General features: G+C 42.8%; 1 protein-coding gene across 5 annotated transcripts in view; it reads left to right on the plus strand.

The window, feature by feature from the left end:
* The window catches only part of fam49bb (family with sequence similarity 49 member Bb), a 37,937-nt gene that overhangs the window by 9,246 nt on the left and 11,561 nt on the right, over positions 1–17,130 (plus strand). For 2 of the 5 annotated variants that reach the window (XM_024280114.2, XM_024280112.1), the window contains exons 2-5: positions 3,240–3,325; positions 12,656–12,741; positions 13,194–13,315; positions 14,755–14,860. In XM_024280114.2, the coding sequence (XP_024135882.1) occupies positions 12,669–12,741; positions 13,194–13,315; positions 14,755–14,860 (301 nt within the window). In that variant the 5' untranslated portion in view covers positions 3,240–3,325; positions 12,656–12,668. The remainder of the gene's footprint in view (positions 1–3,239; positions 3,326–12,655; positions 12,742–13,193; positions 13,316–14,754; positions 14,861–17,130) is intronic. The other 3 variants (XM_024280113.2, XM_024280110.1, XM_024280115.1) reach the window with 2 other exon arrangements.

The following is a 17,130-nucleotide window of genomic DNA, read 5'->3' on the forward strand; positions in this document are numbered from 1 at the left end:
CTAACAGTTTGAGAGGACAATTTCTTATTTTTTTATTTTATTTTTTTTTAACAATGTGCTGTTTCTTCTCAAAAATACCTTGCCTCAACCTACCGGTATGTTATTTAGGCATTTCCTAAAAACAAAAACATTAAAAACAAGAAATCCCGTCATGCTAGTAGTTCCATCTCCCATCTTTTAAGAAATGTTCCCCTTTTCGTTGAGATACTACCTTTTTTTTTTTTCCATGCAACTCCAATGCTAGACACCACATTTCTCTGACACATGGTGCCTAATTGCAGCTTGAAGGAGTGAGCACACTTGAGTAATGGTGGATGATGTCACCATGTGGGCGTGTCCTGCAGGTTTGCTGCAGTGAATCACAAAATCCTGGACTGCTGAACACCTGTTAGCATTTGGATTTTTACTGCAGCAGGAGAGGATCTGCGGAGCACTCTCTGTGGAATGACTGCAGTGTCTACTGTGAACCTACAGTAGCTGGGATAGGCCCCAGCAACCCTGTTACCCCTAAAGGGAATTATTAGGTTTGATGACGAGGTGGATGAATGGATGCAGTAGCTGCTTGGGTTGTTTAAAAGTAATAAAAAACATATTTTGGTTTATTTTAAGAGTTATCAGTGGTCTTTTAATTATGATTATGCAAATTTAGTCCAAATAAAAACCTTTTTTCTAGGATGTAGTGTTAAGGATGGAGTAATCTGCTTCTGAAGTGGCAGCAGGACCTTTGGTGTGGAGCAACCCTGCCCTGACTCCCCGTCATCCCTTTGTTTACACTCTCTCACTGCAGTTTAAAGCTCAATTTACTTTGTATTTGTCCTCCAGTAGGACAAAAAATGCCACAAGAACCTGTTTTTAAAAACACACTTTCATTGTTGTGGTGGGTCTTTAAACCTGCTGGAACTGTCAGTAAAAAAGTATTATTTCACCTTTGTTATATGTAAACCTCTGTAAGCTGATAGTCTGAAGAACTGCACCTAAGTTAAGGAAAGACTTTGTTACTTCATGCTTTAAAATTGACCTTAAAGGTAAAAAAAAAAAAATAATAATAATACCAATTTGAATAAGAAAAAAAGCATTATTTTTGTATTTTTCAAAAAGTATTTATTTATTAGGACCAAAAAATGTTTTAAAAAAAGCCTAATCTTTTGGCTTTTTACTTTTTTTTAAACGTTTTTTTCTCCTAACCCTTTTTATTCTTCATTTATTGTGGTGATAATCCTTGAATCCTGGTCCAGATCCGGAGTTGTTTTAAAAAAAATACATTGTGATTTTATGACCATCTTGTAAATCTTTGTACTCGTAAGATAAATGTCTTGAACGTGTTTTTTTTCCATTATTCATGTTTTCTGAATATTAACAGGATTGCACCTCATTTAAACATAAATTTGACTTTAAAATATGTATTTCGAGTAACTCGATATGAATACTGCTGCACAGAAACATGACTTTTTGCTGTAATTAAGTTGTTACAAGTATTTCATCAGTACATATTCAGTAACTTCTAGTATTGTGTGTACTCCTGATTTTGTACTTAACTTAACTCTAATGTTGTTGTAGGCTGCTTGCTTTAATAGAGAATCACATTTTCTAGTTGACTTCTGAGACTCATCAGCTTCAGATGATCTGTTTTATGCACTAAAGGTGTTGGTTAGTCCTTCTGTTGTACTCCTGGTACTTCTACTTTACCAAAAATAAGCATTTATTATTATTTTAATATTCACTAGTCTCATTCAACAACCAAAACACCAACCATCTAAACTTAAAACACATTTTTTCTACTTCTATGTTTCATAAAGAATGTATCTTAGAAGTTATGCAGTAATCGTTTTTTTTTTTAATCGAAGACTATAATATTGTGAAGTTAATAATTACTTCAGTAAAAAAAATCTAATGTATTCACTGATTATCTGCTTCTCTAGTGGTTGATGAGAGAATTCATCTTCCATCCCATCTAACCTCAAGGATGGAGCATAAAGTTTTCAAACATCTCCAGATGCATTTGGACACTTCTGCTTTTTACAGTGAATATTTGACCATTTTTACAGCATTTTGCACCTTCTCCAAATATTTTTAAGCATAAACCAGTGGAATGGAGCTATGAAAACTAGAATGTGACTGAAAATGGAAAACTTACAAATCAATGAAAAATGTCATAAAACTCACTTATATTCTCCTTTTTAAATAAAAAATAGTGAACCTGCTCATCAGAAACCTGTTAGTAATGTTTCACCTGAACAGCGACACTTGGACTGACTGAACATAAAGGACACTATTTGAGGAAATATGTAAATATGTGCAGTCTGTTAGCTTCTGATTAGAAGCTCTGAATTTGGAAGCTCATTTGCTTACAGGAATACAAACCTATGAGACAAAACTGCTCTTTGTGCTGCGACTTTTCAAAAATAAATGTATCAGACCAACTTGGTTTGTGTTTTTGGTACAATTTTAAAGTTTGTACATGTATTTCCCTTGGAGAGCTGAACCTGCAGCCTGTCACCTGTGACCTGTCATCTCCATTGAGTTCAGTGCAAGATATTTGATGACGAGATCGTTGACTCGTTTTCCTTGCATCTCGTTTCTACATCTTGTGTTGGCAGCTTCCTGCTCTTTTCAGCTCTTTCGCTGTGTCATTTAAGCCAACCTGAGTCACCTCTGCTTGCGCGGTCATGGGAGTTTCGGGGCCTAAAAACCTGAACCACATTCGTGCATGACCAGCTCTGCTGCCTCTGCGCTGTATTTGCATGCAGGCTGCTAAAGAGGAAAGTGGCGTTTGCACTCTGCTAAGCTCATACTCTCTATTAGGTGTGCGAGAACAGAACGTGGCAGCAGGTGAACCCTGAAACTGGAAGCTCCAGGAGGAACTTCAGTTTCACTGCAGACAGAAAGTAGATCTTCAAGGGTTTGTTGATGGTTATTTCAGTGGAAATCCAAATATCTCTGCTGCTTGAAGAGGAAGCAGGGAGCCTTGTAGAAACCTGAGGTGAATTGAAGGAAGTGTTGCACAATAGGAAGTGTTTTTTTTCTTTCTTTTTTTGAGTGGCTTTGCTTGTTTAAGGATATATTTTTTTAAATTAGTTTGTTTGGAAAAACTCCTTTGGACATGGATATTATCGTGGCTTCAGAAGACTTTCTTTGGATGATTTAATGCCTGTTGTCACAAATATGTGACAAACCACTTTAGCTCCAAAATTACTTAAATGTAGCATCTACTTAAAGCTTTTTTTTTTTTTTTGCTCCAGAGGCTGACGGCTGCTGGAGGACCGTGACTGGGAGCCACCAGCCAGGCCGGGTTTCCCTGCTCCTGATCGCCACAGCTCCACTGCTGGTTGGTTCTTCTCCCGTTTTCTGTTCATTTCATCTTCATTGAGCAAATCTGACAAAAACATGGATCTGCCGTCTGTATCTGACGAGTTCCAGTGAATCTTTTACACAGATGTAGATGTTTTCATGGTGCATCAAACCCTGTGCAGTGGGGCTATGTGTAATACAAGTTGAGGTGCATTGTGGGTCACCAAAGGGAGTTAAGTAATGGAGGATCTCCAGCTTCCTGTTCTCTTAAAGTGTATTTCTGCACAAACGGAACACAAAGTCTGTTGAGCAACAGAAGGGCTGGGTGGGTCAAAGTTCGGATTGTAAACTTTGGCTTAGATTGTCCTGCAGCTTCTTTCATTTATCTTTGTGCTTTGTGATGTTTTTTTGTGTGCGTTTAATGAAATGTAGATGCTGGAAATGTAAACTTCAGACTCAATAAACAATATTAATTGTCTTTCATGACGAGAATGTGACGAAGTTAGAAGATGAGAAGGCAGCGTAGTTGTGCTTAAATTAGAAGAGATATAATAATTTGTGGTTGACGAAACGATTAATAATCGATATTAGTTCATTGATACAATTCACTGACCTAAAATTGATCTTTAGCCAAAACTTCAACCTGAGTGACTCGGAGATAATAGACTTTAAGTGTTAATTATATGTACTAGTAAACAAGAATGAATGTCAGATCCATTCGCATTTAAGTTTCATAAATCCAGCCCACCGTTGTTTTTCCACATAAATAATGACATTATTAGAGCATTATACCACACTGTATTGGCCTGGACAAGAAATCGCAAATGTGTCGTTATCGCAATATCAGCCCGAGCGATATGTGTATTGGAACAGATGGCGTACTAGTACAATCTCATGGCAACTTGAAGAATTTGACGAATCAAATGGATCCCATTACGCATTTGATCAGCCGGCTGTCCTCTTTTTAGGTTAGATGTCACCCTTCTGTTTAGACGTTGGTCATTTGGATGATATTTTAAACTACGTTAACTGTTATTATAATAAACATGTTACAGTAATTTAGAAATGATTTATTAGTTTTAATTTTTTTTTTATATTGGTATTTGTTCATGTGTCGTAAGACCTATTAGTGCTAGGTGATATGGAGGAAATGGTGTCATGTTATAGATTATTTTGTATCACAATAACGATCACGATATACGACAATAAAGTGTTTCAGTTATTTCCCTGCAAAAAATTGACAAAAATGTCATAACTTACTTTTTTCTGACTTTTTTTTAAGTGACATGAAACTGAATTGTTGCAAATGAGAAACATTTGTTTAAAGTGCACAACAGTTTCTTAGTAGAAAATGATGGAGATCGTACCTCATCACCACCAATGCCTCACCTCCACTGACCGGACAGACCAGACTGGACCCGTATAGTATTTTGTGTGTTTCCATTATGAAATGGACCCATTAGGCTGGACCAATTTGTACCATGTTTGGTTCCGTGTTGGTTGTTTGTCCGTAGAGAAATGGAGCTACGGTCATCACACGATGAAATCCATTGATTGACCAGTGCTTTTGCCCCCCTTATTCACGGGAGTTGGGGACCGCATAGGCCTTGATGGTCCGTCGCTCAATAGAAACGCTCACTTGAACTGCCCAGACCGCTCTAAACCGGCCAGGGTTGGACTGGTCCAGTCCGGACTGCTCAGTAAAAGACTTCCCTGTTCAACTCAGACATGATACATGGAGAACAACCGAAACCATCAAGAGATGACCAACATTTATCGATTCTTGCAAGACAAATGCTCAACATCCACTGGGTGGAAGCCAACTAAGATCTCTGTTAAAGAACTATCAGGTTGTTTCGCAGTTCTTCCTGGAGGTACGGTCTAAGGGCAGGGATAACCAGTTTTATTTAGTCAGTTTAGCGATTACCGTAGCTACCGGTATTGTTTATATTTTATGACCGACTTTCTGCTTCTATAAAATTACTGGCATAAAGCCCAATGAGACAATTGTATTTGAGATATTGAATTGAAGGCACTGGTGGAAAAACGGAGAAGATGGGGTTGGATCAGCCACACCCTATCAAAATCAAGAATGACCTGGAATCCCCAGAGGAGGAGCGAGTGAGGAAGACCAAGAAACACTTGTAAAAGAGCGTAGAGCGGTTGGTCACACCTGGAGGGAGCCAGAAAGGATTGCCCAGCACAAGATGATGGCGGGAAGGTGTTGATGGCCTCCACTTATGCAGGGATACAAGGATAACAAAACCATCAGAATCTCTCAAACATTTTTTCTTAATTTCTAAAATCTAAACCTGTGCTCCCAAACACCATTATCACCACATCCCATCCTTCCCTCCGTTCATCCTAGCATTTCCCTCCGTCTCCTTAGATACTGTTGCTAGGATACAAAGCTGCCACGCGATTGGCCGAGCGCTGATGCTGGAATGCTGCGCTGCTTTGACAGCGAAGCCTCAGGTGGTGCATGCATGGAGCACTAAGCCGGTGTTTCCCCGCGAGAAGCTCGTGCTCGGGTCTGCGTTAGTGCTGCGCCGCCATCGCTCTCCACTCGCTGTGAATGAACAGAGCAGCCCTGTGGCAGAGCGTATTATTCACACAGAATGGAGGATGGTTAACGCTGTATGGGTAGATACAGAAGGGATTAGATTTGTCAAACCATTGGGGGAGGTGTTGCATGTTGTCCTGAGGTGAAGCTGCACTTCACAAGCATTTCTGGGTAAATACTGCCCCCAGCTGGTGAACCCTCATAGTGGAATGATGCTTATCTGAAGGAAAAAAGAAAGATTTCTTTAATTATTCTCTGAAAATTAAAATCAAAATTAAACAAAAAAAATGTTGTAAACAACTATTAAATTAAAACATTTCCAGGACTCTTCTCTTTAAGCTCTCCAGCCCCACCCAGCCAACAAGTAATTGGAGACGCATGTCTGAGTGGATGTAATATGTTGAGTGCCTTGTTATTCCAGCTAAAAGCTCTCAGGTTCTTCTGGGTTATCCAATATTGATGCGAGTGGAGGTTTGACACCGGGACTTCCTGTGCAGGTCTCTGTGAGAAGCTCCCACTTCCTGCTGTTCCCTTTCAGACGCTCTTCAAATGTTAATAGTTTTCCTACTCCAACTATATTTGTATCTATTGTAGTGGTATTTTAGTTATGATTATACAATTTATTTTAAAGACAAAGTTAATGTCCAAATTCCCACCCTAATCCATAACTACTAAAAAACTATATAGTGCAGGGGTATATATTGCCCTGGATTTTAAAGGTAATTCGGACACGATTCTCACTACTTTTCTGTTGTTTTTCTAAATGCCAGATCAATGAAAGTCGAAAAAATATAAACATTTTACGTTTATTTATGACTCCACTGTGTTCTGATGGTGGAAATGTGGATGGTTTGTTCAAAAATTACATTTTTTTTAAGAAATTGTTTAACCACAATGCATTGTGGTCTATATTCACTAATTTAGTGAGCATCGATGCATGCTAGTTTTTCGCAAAGACTTCTGGGAAATTTCTAGTGCACTCAACTTTAAAATTAGTTGATTTGGACAGCACTAGAAAATGGCAAACACACTATATAGTGAGTAGGAGGGAAATTCGGACAGAACCATAGTTTCAGTTGTGGGCGTGGCAGTTGGTGCGTAAGTCAAGCCTCAGCTAATATCCCATCATCCCTTTGTTTACACTCTTTCCTGCTAGCTTACAGAAATATTGGAGCCATCAAGCTGTACAGTTTTGATCCAGATCCAGAAAACAACGACGCTCATGGATCTTTTTGTCTGCAAGTGGATGTATCAGGATCGAGCGGGATATGGAGTTTCAGGCCCGCAGAGTGGAGCACCTACAGTTTTTCTACAGCATTTTTCCATCTGCTCCTGATTCACAGCGATTTAAGTAAAGAAATGCTCAAAAATGCCATTTTAAGCAGAAAAATGCCACAAGAACATGTTAAAAACATAACATTTTTATTGGAGTGGGTCTTTATAGATCATTTCTACACTAGAAAAACATTTTAAGAAAGTAAATATTTTATTTTTTAGTCATTTTTAGCAGTCATAACCTTTAAAATTAGATCATTTTGTAAATTGCAAAGTGAAGATTTAGGAGTGGTTTTGCTGTTTCTTGAGCACTAAGCTGCTTTCATCCTCCAGATGGCGCTCATCTCCTGCTATTGGAAGCTGTGAGCTTCCCTTCAGTTTGACACTCTTCATCCCCGCTCACATCCTCAGTGCCCCACCCAAAATCCTGTCAGAATGAAACTTGACAGGAAGAGCCGGAACCGGGTTCTGGTCCGGTCCACACGTATTAAAGCTGCCTTCAGATCTCGGTGCTCTTTGGCTGTGATGAGAGGAGATGACGTTGAGTCACATCAGTCAGAAGGTCAGTCCAGTAATGATGGCTCAGGGCTGCTGCTGCTGCAGAAGGGGAGGTGTGTGAATGGATTCAGGAGCAGCTGCCCTCAGGGAGGGGCTCCGTGGAGTCAATGTGCCCTTCTTAATGATCTCCTCACACATTCCAGGAAGCAGGCAGAGGACTCTCAAGGGCAGGGAGGGGTAAATGTCAGGAAAGAGTTCATCTTTAGATTTCATTCACTCAAACTCCTCTTTCAGGCGTCTTTCTGCCGCCTTTTTTCCTCTCTGAAAGCTGCCGGCATCTTTGTGCGTTCTTGACGGGATAAAGTGTTGGTGTGACTGGAGAGAGGCGTGGGGGGGCGCCTCTCCACTCGTTTCAATGGAGGCAGCATCTTCAGCAGGCTTGTGTATGCGCCTGTTGCCATGGTTTCCAACTTTCATCAGGTGCCCGTCCAAAAACGAGGAGCTTAGCCGAGGAGGAGGCGCTCCCTCCCCACTTTCATCCTCCTCTCTGATCCGTCTCTGTCAGCTTGGTGTGCTCATTAACTTTCATGGTGATGGGGTTTAGTGCAGCGAGCGGGGTGGGGGGGTATTTTTAGCCGGCTGTAAGGCGAGACCCCTCCAGCCCTCCTCGCCAGTTTGTTTTGAATCTGGGTGAGGGGGTATTAGTTTGTGTTTACTCGGGTGCGAGAGTAAAGGGGGCGTGGCCTCAAGGAAATCCAGTTCACTCCCAAAAACAAATAGTTACCCCCCCCACACCTCCCTCCCTGTGCCGGTTTTGGTAGGACGAGGGGAAACGACAGGACACCCCCCGTTTTGGGGAACTGCTTCCCCATCAGGACAGCGCCGGCGAGCTCCGGCGGGTCCGGGTCTGGCCGAGTGGGCTAATGCGATGTGGCATGTCACCCGAGGAATCTAGGTCAAGTTTAAAGCTGCCGAGCTCTCTGCGCGGCTGTGCTGCAGCGTGACGCCCCCCCCCAAATCCTCCTTCCACACACCTGCATTCCCATTCCTGACATTTTTTTTTCTTTTTTTTAGTCGAAGCTTAAAACGGCGTTTCAGACATTAAACACGGGCGCAGACAGACAGGCGGATGTCTTGGCCCATCCCCCCCTCCGCGCCCGAGGCGAGCGCTCAGTCTGTCCATGTCGGAGCCCACGTGACGCTCCGCCGTGACTGAGGAGGGGAGGGCGTTGTTTTTTCCCTCCCTTCATAGTAAAGCATCAGGACACGTGGATCCTCACGCTGCAGCCGAGTAGTGGAATGTCAGCACTATCTCGGGCCGGATCGTCCCGCCCCCCCCGAGCCCCTCTCCCTGCCGCAGTGCTCCGGTTCAGCTGTGCCCTGCTTTCCCTGCACCTATAAAAGGGAAGATGCTAAAAGGCAGTGCCATTAAGAGGTCAGGCCGCTGCATGGGCGTGGCAACACTCACATTTGATTATTTTTATGCAGCGATAAAACAAATGTTTCAATGATTTCTTAAGAATTTAAGGACATTTTTATTATAAAAATGTGATTTTCATTCAAACCGCACTAAGCACTGAGAAGGGAATTAAATATTTCTGTCTGACTTTGCTCCCCGACTAATCCGCACATTACCTCATCTGTATTAATGTATTCCTGCACTCTCAGTTCCCACTACTACTGTACTCGCTCCTCGCCCGGCGCTCGCTCCTGATTGGCCGCTTCAATGTTTTCAATGGTTCCAAATTTTTTTAGACTCCATGGATACAGGGAGCTGTGGGGTAGATCCGCTCAGCCAATGGGAGCGCAGCGCGGGCTCCGGCTTGTCAGATTCTGCCCCGAGCCCCCCTTCACTGGGAGCACGCGATGCTCAGTGGGGGGGTTCAAAACAACAACAAGGCTGTCGCCCAGGACATGCCAGCACTGCTGCAGCCCTCCGAGGGCGGAGGGAGGGTGGGGTGTCCTTCACTTCCTGCTCCATCACCAAACAGCCGGTTGAAGTCTGTCAGAGACGCTTTGATGGGCGTTTGTTTAATCCACAAAGTCTGTTTTAACTGTAACTAACCAACCGCTCAGAGTGAATTACTTTTGGGAAAAGCTCGGTTTAATCTCCTCTTGGAGTTTAGAGAACCTTAAAAATGACCTCATTAAAAAAAAACCTTAATTCTGCGGCTGAAAGGTGGCAGCAGAGCACCGGCGGAGGCAGCGGCCGCATCCTCCAGCAGGGCGAGGTCAGACGTGGCGCTCATCCCTTCCTGACAGCCTGTGAGGAGCCGGCGCTGGCGCTGTCAGACATTCAGGTCGCATTAGAGCGGGCCGTCAGACGAGGTGCCACACGCAGGTGGGCCTCTGCTGGTGGTCATCGGCTCTGACCGCCCACAATATTTACAATTACTCCGATGAAGCCTCTGATTTTTCAGAACTTCAGAAAACGAGGACATGACCCACTGCCGGCTTTTCCAGAGTCCCCGTAACCCCTCCCTCCCACCGCCGCGCATCTCATGCATTTTAAAGAAGACCCCGTATAACCCTCCGCCGCCAAATGCTGAGCAAGTGCTTTCCTTATCGCAGCAGCTCCCTGTCTCTCAGCGTTTCCTGCATTCCCTCAGTCAGTCACTTTGGCTTCACACCTGTCACTCATCTCAGGTGAGTGCTGCAGCAAAAGCTCGGAGCGCACCTGTCCCTCACCTCTCCGTCACCGCAGCTTCTGCCAATTCACATCTGTTTACCTGCGGCCGCTGGAGCAGTTGCTGCATCACGGAGGCTGTGGCTTCACGTGAAGCAGCTTCCAGTTCAGGTTATGTTGTGGAGCGGTTCTCCTCCACGACCCCCACACCCTAAAATGATGCTTCAGCGGCACCCCCGCGTTCTGTTAATTTTTGTTAAAACATGCACCAGTGAAATCTGCTGCTTCGTCAGCAGCTCTCGCGCCGCTCAGAACGCTCCGCTCCGTAAGCGGGTCCGCTAATCCAGTCAAACAGGCTGAGCTTTTCAGGAAAACAGAGCTTAGAGAGATGAGAGATAAAACGGCGTTTCAGGCTGAGGGTGACGTGAGATTTGGGAACGGTTTGTCCCTGAACGTACGCGCGGAAAGCCGTGCAAATAAACTGCACCCGCATTCATTCTTCCTAATCTGTGTTTACATCCTGACTTCTTTGAATTTAAGGCTAGAGGACATTTGAACCTCGGGATGTGAGAAGTAAACTGGACTTTTTAGCTTCACCTTCAAATGTGAAAACTAAAAATACTTTTTCTGTCTGACCAGAAACTGCTTTTATTTTTATCCTCTGCTAATCAGGGCGTGGCGCTGCCACCACATCTCACCATCAGTTTGATGTCGAAGTATTGATTCAATTTGATTAAAGACTCACTCAGATCATCTATTTTAAGTGTTCCCAGTGGTCTTTTAAATATGTTTATGCCGTTTTTATCTAAAATAAAAAAAGAAAACTGTTGGGACATAGTTTCTGAGGAGAAACCCCCTTCCTCTCCCACTAGCTTACAGCCCTCACACCTCCAACCTAACATTATCTGCTAAAACAAAAACGGCGAGCAATTTTGGAGTTGTCATTTGTAAAATTTTGAGTAAGATTCCAGCTCAGACGAGGAAAACGAAGACGTTCATGGATCTATCAGGGACTAGTGAAGCTTTCTGTCAAAAATAAGCAAATTTTTAATCAGAAATTTTTCTTCTGATTTATGAGGATTTAAATACAGAAATTAGGGATTGACCGATATGTTTTTTTTCAAGGTCAAGACGATACTAATATTTTTTTAAGTCTGGATGGTTTTTAGCATTTGATGTTCATATTATATCTCCTCCATTATTCGGTAAATGCTACAAAAACATGTTAAAAATATAATTTTATTGGAGTGGGTCTTCAAAGTTCCACTCCAACTATATTTTTTAATCTATTCCCAGATTATATTTTAATCACAATTTTGCTGTTTTTAGCCAAAATCAAGAAGATAAAGACGATAAAATCTCAGCATCCCTTTGTTTACACTTTCTTGCTAGCCTATAGCTCCTCACAATCCCAAGCTAACGTTATCGTAGCAAAATAATACGGCGAGTAATTTCAGCGCTATCCAGCCGTACAGTTCAGAGCCTGATGACGAGGAAAATGAAGACGTTCATGGATCTATTTGTCTGCAAGTGGAAGCATCAGGATCGAAGCAGATCAGGGACAGTTCGGTCCACCCATGACGAGTGCTGCGTCACAAACCCGAGCTTTTTCAAACCGCTGATCTCATCCTGATCCAACATGATTTGAATAAAGAAATACTCAGAAATTCAGTTTTAATTGTCCATTGTAAGAAAATGAACATGTTAAAAACAACATTTTCATATGGGTGGGTCTTTTAAGAACAAACATCTTCAAATAAATAGTTATTTAAATTTAGAAAAGGTGAAAGTTGTTTGTTTTTAAAATACAGGAAATGTTTTTTTTAAGTAAATTAATTAATTATAGAATATTGTTTTGCAGTTTTCTGGTTTTTAAATTAGTTTAATCTTCTTTTTTTTTTGTAAAGGTGGATTTTCCTCAACACTGCGAGACTTTTCCTTTCTTATTCTTAATTATTGATGCTTTGTGTCCACTTCTCGTGACTAACAGGCAGCTTTTTCACCACCCGAACTCCTTTAGGTTCAGCAGGAATGAACATGTGAATTTTAAATGAAGATGTGGCCTTTTTCCTAACCGGACAGTTGAACTTTCTTTAGGTTTGATGTAAAGACGGCGGCTTTCTCCCCGTGGAGAGCGCTGAATTTGCATGCCGCTGCCCGTAAGAACCTTCTGAATGCTGGGAAGGAGTTTACAAAAGCAGAAAAAGGTTTTTGGGTACTTTTTTGTTTTTTTTTTTTTGGTCTGACATCTGGCAGTGAGGCTGAGCACAGGAAACACACTCTGGTGGGGTCCGAGGGGAGCGCTGGTACCTCTGAGCGGCGGGCACATGTGGGGCGCCGCTGAGTTCACGCTCAAGCAGAGATGGACACCTGCTCCCTCCTTTATTGATCCCTCTCTTTCTCAGCAGGTTCCATATCATGGGGAACCTTCTGAAAGTTCTGACATGCACAGATCTGGAACAGGAGCCCAACTTCTTCCTCGATTTTGAAAGTGAGTCGTCTTTGAAGAGTAATTGCTCCCTCCCCTGATATCGATCGCATGAATGTTTTCACCCTAAAATATTCAGCTCGTTTAGGCCGCTTTCTCCCAGCAGCCAAGACTTTCTGCCGTTTTCCATCCGCCTGCTTTTTCCAGTGTGGAGTGTGCACAGAATATCAATCCTGGCAGAGCTGCTGTCGTGTCCCCACCCTCAAATATAAAGCGCTGAAGGCCTCAGATCCCAACCTGCAGCGCACTTTCACAAACCGTAGTGATGCAGGAAATCATTTTTATGTTGATAAATCATCACATTTACATTCTGCTGTAATGCAGCAGTTCTTATCCACAATTTTAGCTTCATAAGAAGCAGTCCCCACAGACTGATGTTCAGTCTGGAGTTAAAATGAGATTTTTTAAAGTTTCTCCTTCAATTGTGCAGTTTCTAACTTGCTGGATGTTTGCAGATGCACAGCCCACAGAGGCGGAGCGAGAGGTGTGGGGGCAGGTGGACGGCGTGCTGAAGGACTCGGAGGCCATCCTGGACGAGCTGCAGGCCTATAAAGGAGCCGGCCAGGAGATCAGAGAGGTATGGAGCAAGCAGACACCTGATGACCAACTCACCTGCAGAAAAAGGATGACTGTAGGTTACGAAAATCAAATCAAATCTTTTCTATTAGTTGTCAAAAAGCCTTTAATATTTCCTTAAATTAAAAAATCTTCAAAATAAAGTTTACTTTTATGAAAAGTCATTTAAATTCACTTATGTATGAAACCAAAGAGGTTTAAATGCAGAAATGAACTTTAAAGACAAACTCCACTAATGAGAAAATTGTGTTTTTGGGAATTTTTAACATCTTCTTGTGGCTTTTTTCTGATAATGTAGGACATAAATATACGAAGTTCAACTTTAATTTACATTTGTGAACATTTCTCTATTAAAATTGTTGTGAATCAGGAGGAGGTGAAAAAATCCAGTTAGAAAAATTGTTCTTTGTGATGTAAGAAATGTGCTGGGCGAGTAGTCCCGCCCACAATTCACAGGTGAATTTCCAACAAACTACGGCTGCTCTGCGGAAACTAAACACAGTTTTCGACGATCTGTTTTTTTTTTAATAGATCAAAATATGATCAAAGTGGGCTCATTTGATCATGAAATGTCCCTTTAAGAGTTTTCATTTTGTTTTTTTATACTAGGGGTGTGTATTGGCAAGAGTTTGGCGATACGATACATACCGCGATACACGTATCTTGCTACGATATGTATCCAATTATCTCCCAAAACAGTACCTGACAATATTTCACTTTTTTTTTTTTTTTTTTTTTTTATGATAGGGCTGGGCGATAGAACGATCTATATTTATCGTGATAGGAAATGAGTCTATCACAATAGATTTTTATTTTGAAGGGTCCAGATCAATACTTGCCAGTTGCGAGCATTTTCTCCTCTTTGGCGAGTAAATTCTTGCATCTGTGGTCTATATCTGCTAATCTAGTGAGCATTGAGCATCGATGGACGCTAGTTTTTTGCAAAGACTTCTGGGAATTTTCTAGTGTACTCGATTTTGGAATTACTAGATTCGGACAGGACTAGAAAATGGCGAATGCATATATAGTGAGAAGGGGAGGAATTCGGACACAACCAATGTCTTCAAATTACTAACCCTTGATGACATCATCAAAAGTCGCCAGTCATCTGCGTTAGTGTGTGCTCAGAAAATACACATTAGTTTTATAACTTTTGAGCACATCCACATGAAGAAAGAAACATGTCTGCCTTTAAATAATTGATTCAATATTTTAAATCTGAATAAAGTATCGCGATATTTCAGTGAATCGATATTTTCATACACTCCTAGTTTTTACCCCCAGAGTCCTCGATCCGACTTGAATGTCACCAGTTCCACAGAGTTTCTGCAGCTTTAACCTTTCCAAACTTTACATCCCCATCAAAGCATAAAAATCCATGTCTTTATTGACTCGAACTTGGATGTTCTTCAGACTGAGCGCTGCTGTCTTCACCTGCAGGCGATCCAGAATCCCAGCGATGAGGCGCTGCAGGAGCAGGCGTGGGCGGCGGTGGTCCCTTTGGTGGGGAAGCTGAAGAAGTTCTACGAGTTCTCCCAGAGATTAGGTTAGTAGCCGTGTGCAGAAATCTGCATCTGTCTGTTGATCTCTGCAGCTTTTTGGGTTTTCAAGCGTTTGAAGGTATTTTCTGAACGCGGCCCCCCCACTCGTGACCTTAATTGCTCGCCTGTGCGTTATTGAGCGCTCGGTTGGATATGTTGGCAGCCGTGTGACACGTCAACATAACATGTTTCATCCCCCCTTCCTCGCCGTGCATTTATCACCATGCAGCTTGCGTTGCGCAGAGCACTGACCCTCATGTAAGATGGGTTGTTTAATTAGCATTGAGACGATGGGGGGTGGGGCACACGGCCTCCCTGATCTCCTTATGACCCTGAAGCTGAGGACGGGGGAGGAGCCAGCCGGGCCCCTTCACCCCGGCGCCTCGGCGGCTGCAGAGAAGGTAGTGAATGGAAGCGGGGACGGCTGTTACGTAACAAAGTAGGTCATCTCTCAGCTTTGGCTGCTGCTCCAATTCACCGCCTTGACTTTTGGCTCCAGGCGCCATGTTGGCCTTCGCCGCCCGCCGTCCAGACTTGAGCTGAAAGCCTCTCGGAGGCGGGAAGGCAGACAGGACGACCAAGAAGAATAGCTTATGTAATTATCAGACTAATGTCTAAAAGAGACAAAAGTGTATGTAGATGTACAGAAATTCTTCAATTTTGTTGATTTGAGCTTCATTTTTTCTGACTGATGCCATATTTTTATTAATTTCAGACATTGAAACATGAGAAAATATAGTTTTTTGTTGTCATTGTTATTTTTTTAAGGCTAAAATTCCAGATGGATCTTTAATTATAGCAAAGAAACTAATATTTTTAATCATAAAATATTCATTTTTCAATCATTAAAAAAATGTCTGTCAAGATCAAATGTGACAGATTGGTTTCAATTTTGACAGCGAGAACCCAAAGTCTGGTCCTCAACGTCAAAACGACCCGCCGCCCAAACTTGTCCCGCCCACTCCGCCGTGACCTGATGCGATCGGACGTCTCGCTGCACCCCGCCCCCGCCCCCTTCACCCACATACTGGAGTGGCTCGTTTCTGCCGGCCTGAAAGCCGCTCCGTCTTAACTTCTGTTTTGACTGAGACGAAGGCGGGGGAGGCGGGTGGAGGGGGGGCTGCCGCCGCCGCCGCACCACTAAGGCCATTTTTAATCAGCCGCTTCGCTGCAAATGCTGTCCCAAGCAGATGGAAGTCATTATTGAATGGCAGACGCGCTCAATTTACCGCGGCGCGCGCTCCATCCGTCTCCTGAAAGTCCTCTCGCTGTTATCTGAAGACGCCCGCATCGTTGTTTGTAATTATCAAGAACCCCCCAAACATTTACCTGGAATATAAACAAATATATCAGCTTCAAGTCCGTTTGCTGCCATGAAGCTGATTGCATCCGATGCTCGTCTCGTCTGGGTTTCATCTTCCTCCTTCCTCCGCCTTCCAGACTGAACTCAGCGCCCCGTCTGCGTCTATAAATATAATTCCCTCTGGACTTCTGCTGCTTTTTCTTTTACATCTAGGATTCGACAATAAGCCGTTTTATTTTTCCTCAAACGTCTTCTGCTGGTCCTCTTTCCCGCCTAATTACGGCTGCATGGGTATGTCGTACGGAGGCATGGCGTGTTTCCTCGCTGTCAAAACAATGAGTGTAATCCTGCCTGAATGGGATCATGCTTAACTCCCCCCCCAATCCCAGTTCATTTCCATGCCAATAAGATAATTAGCCCCATGTCTTATTTGCATCTGAATGGCGAGGCCCCCCCGTCACATGTCCCGGCCCCTTCACCACCCCTGGGCAGTTTGGGCATCACAGTTGCCCCTCTATCTCGCCTTTTTCTGCGTTTTCACACATCCAGCCGCAGCTCTCCTCACTTTATAGACCAAAAATAACCGTCCTCTTTGTTTGGTTTATAAATGCTGGTCCTTTATCTGTGAAATCAATCAAAGAGAAGATTTTAATAATAGAAAAAACTTTTAGTTTGACGATTTTCATGAGAACATCTTTATGTTCCCCAGACTGTTTCAGACCAGTTTAATGTTGGTTTCCACAGACTGACTTGTATGATGCACTTTTATTGATTTTATTTTTTTTAGCTTCTTGTTTTCTGCTTCAATCATCCTTTGATCCATTTTCAAATCGCTCCCAGTCGTCTTTTAATCACGATTTTGCCATTTTTTTTGCCCAAATTAAAGACTTTTTCTGTAGAGCGGCAGTAGTTCATTAGTAATACACCTCAGAAATGTGGGCGGGGACTGTTGGCGAGGATAAACCCCGCCCC

Source organism: Oryzias melastigma, linkage group LG20 (assembly GCF_002922805.2).
Source record: "Oryzias melastigma strain HK-1 linkage group LG20, ASM292280v2, whole genome shotgun sequence".
NCBI classification, from domain to species: Eukaryota; Metazoa; Chordata; class Actinopteri; order Beloniformes; family Adrianichthyidae; genus Oryzias; species Oryzias melastigma.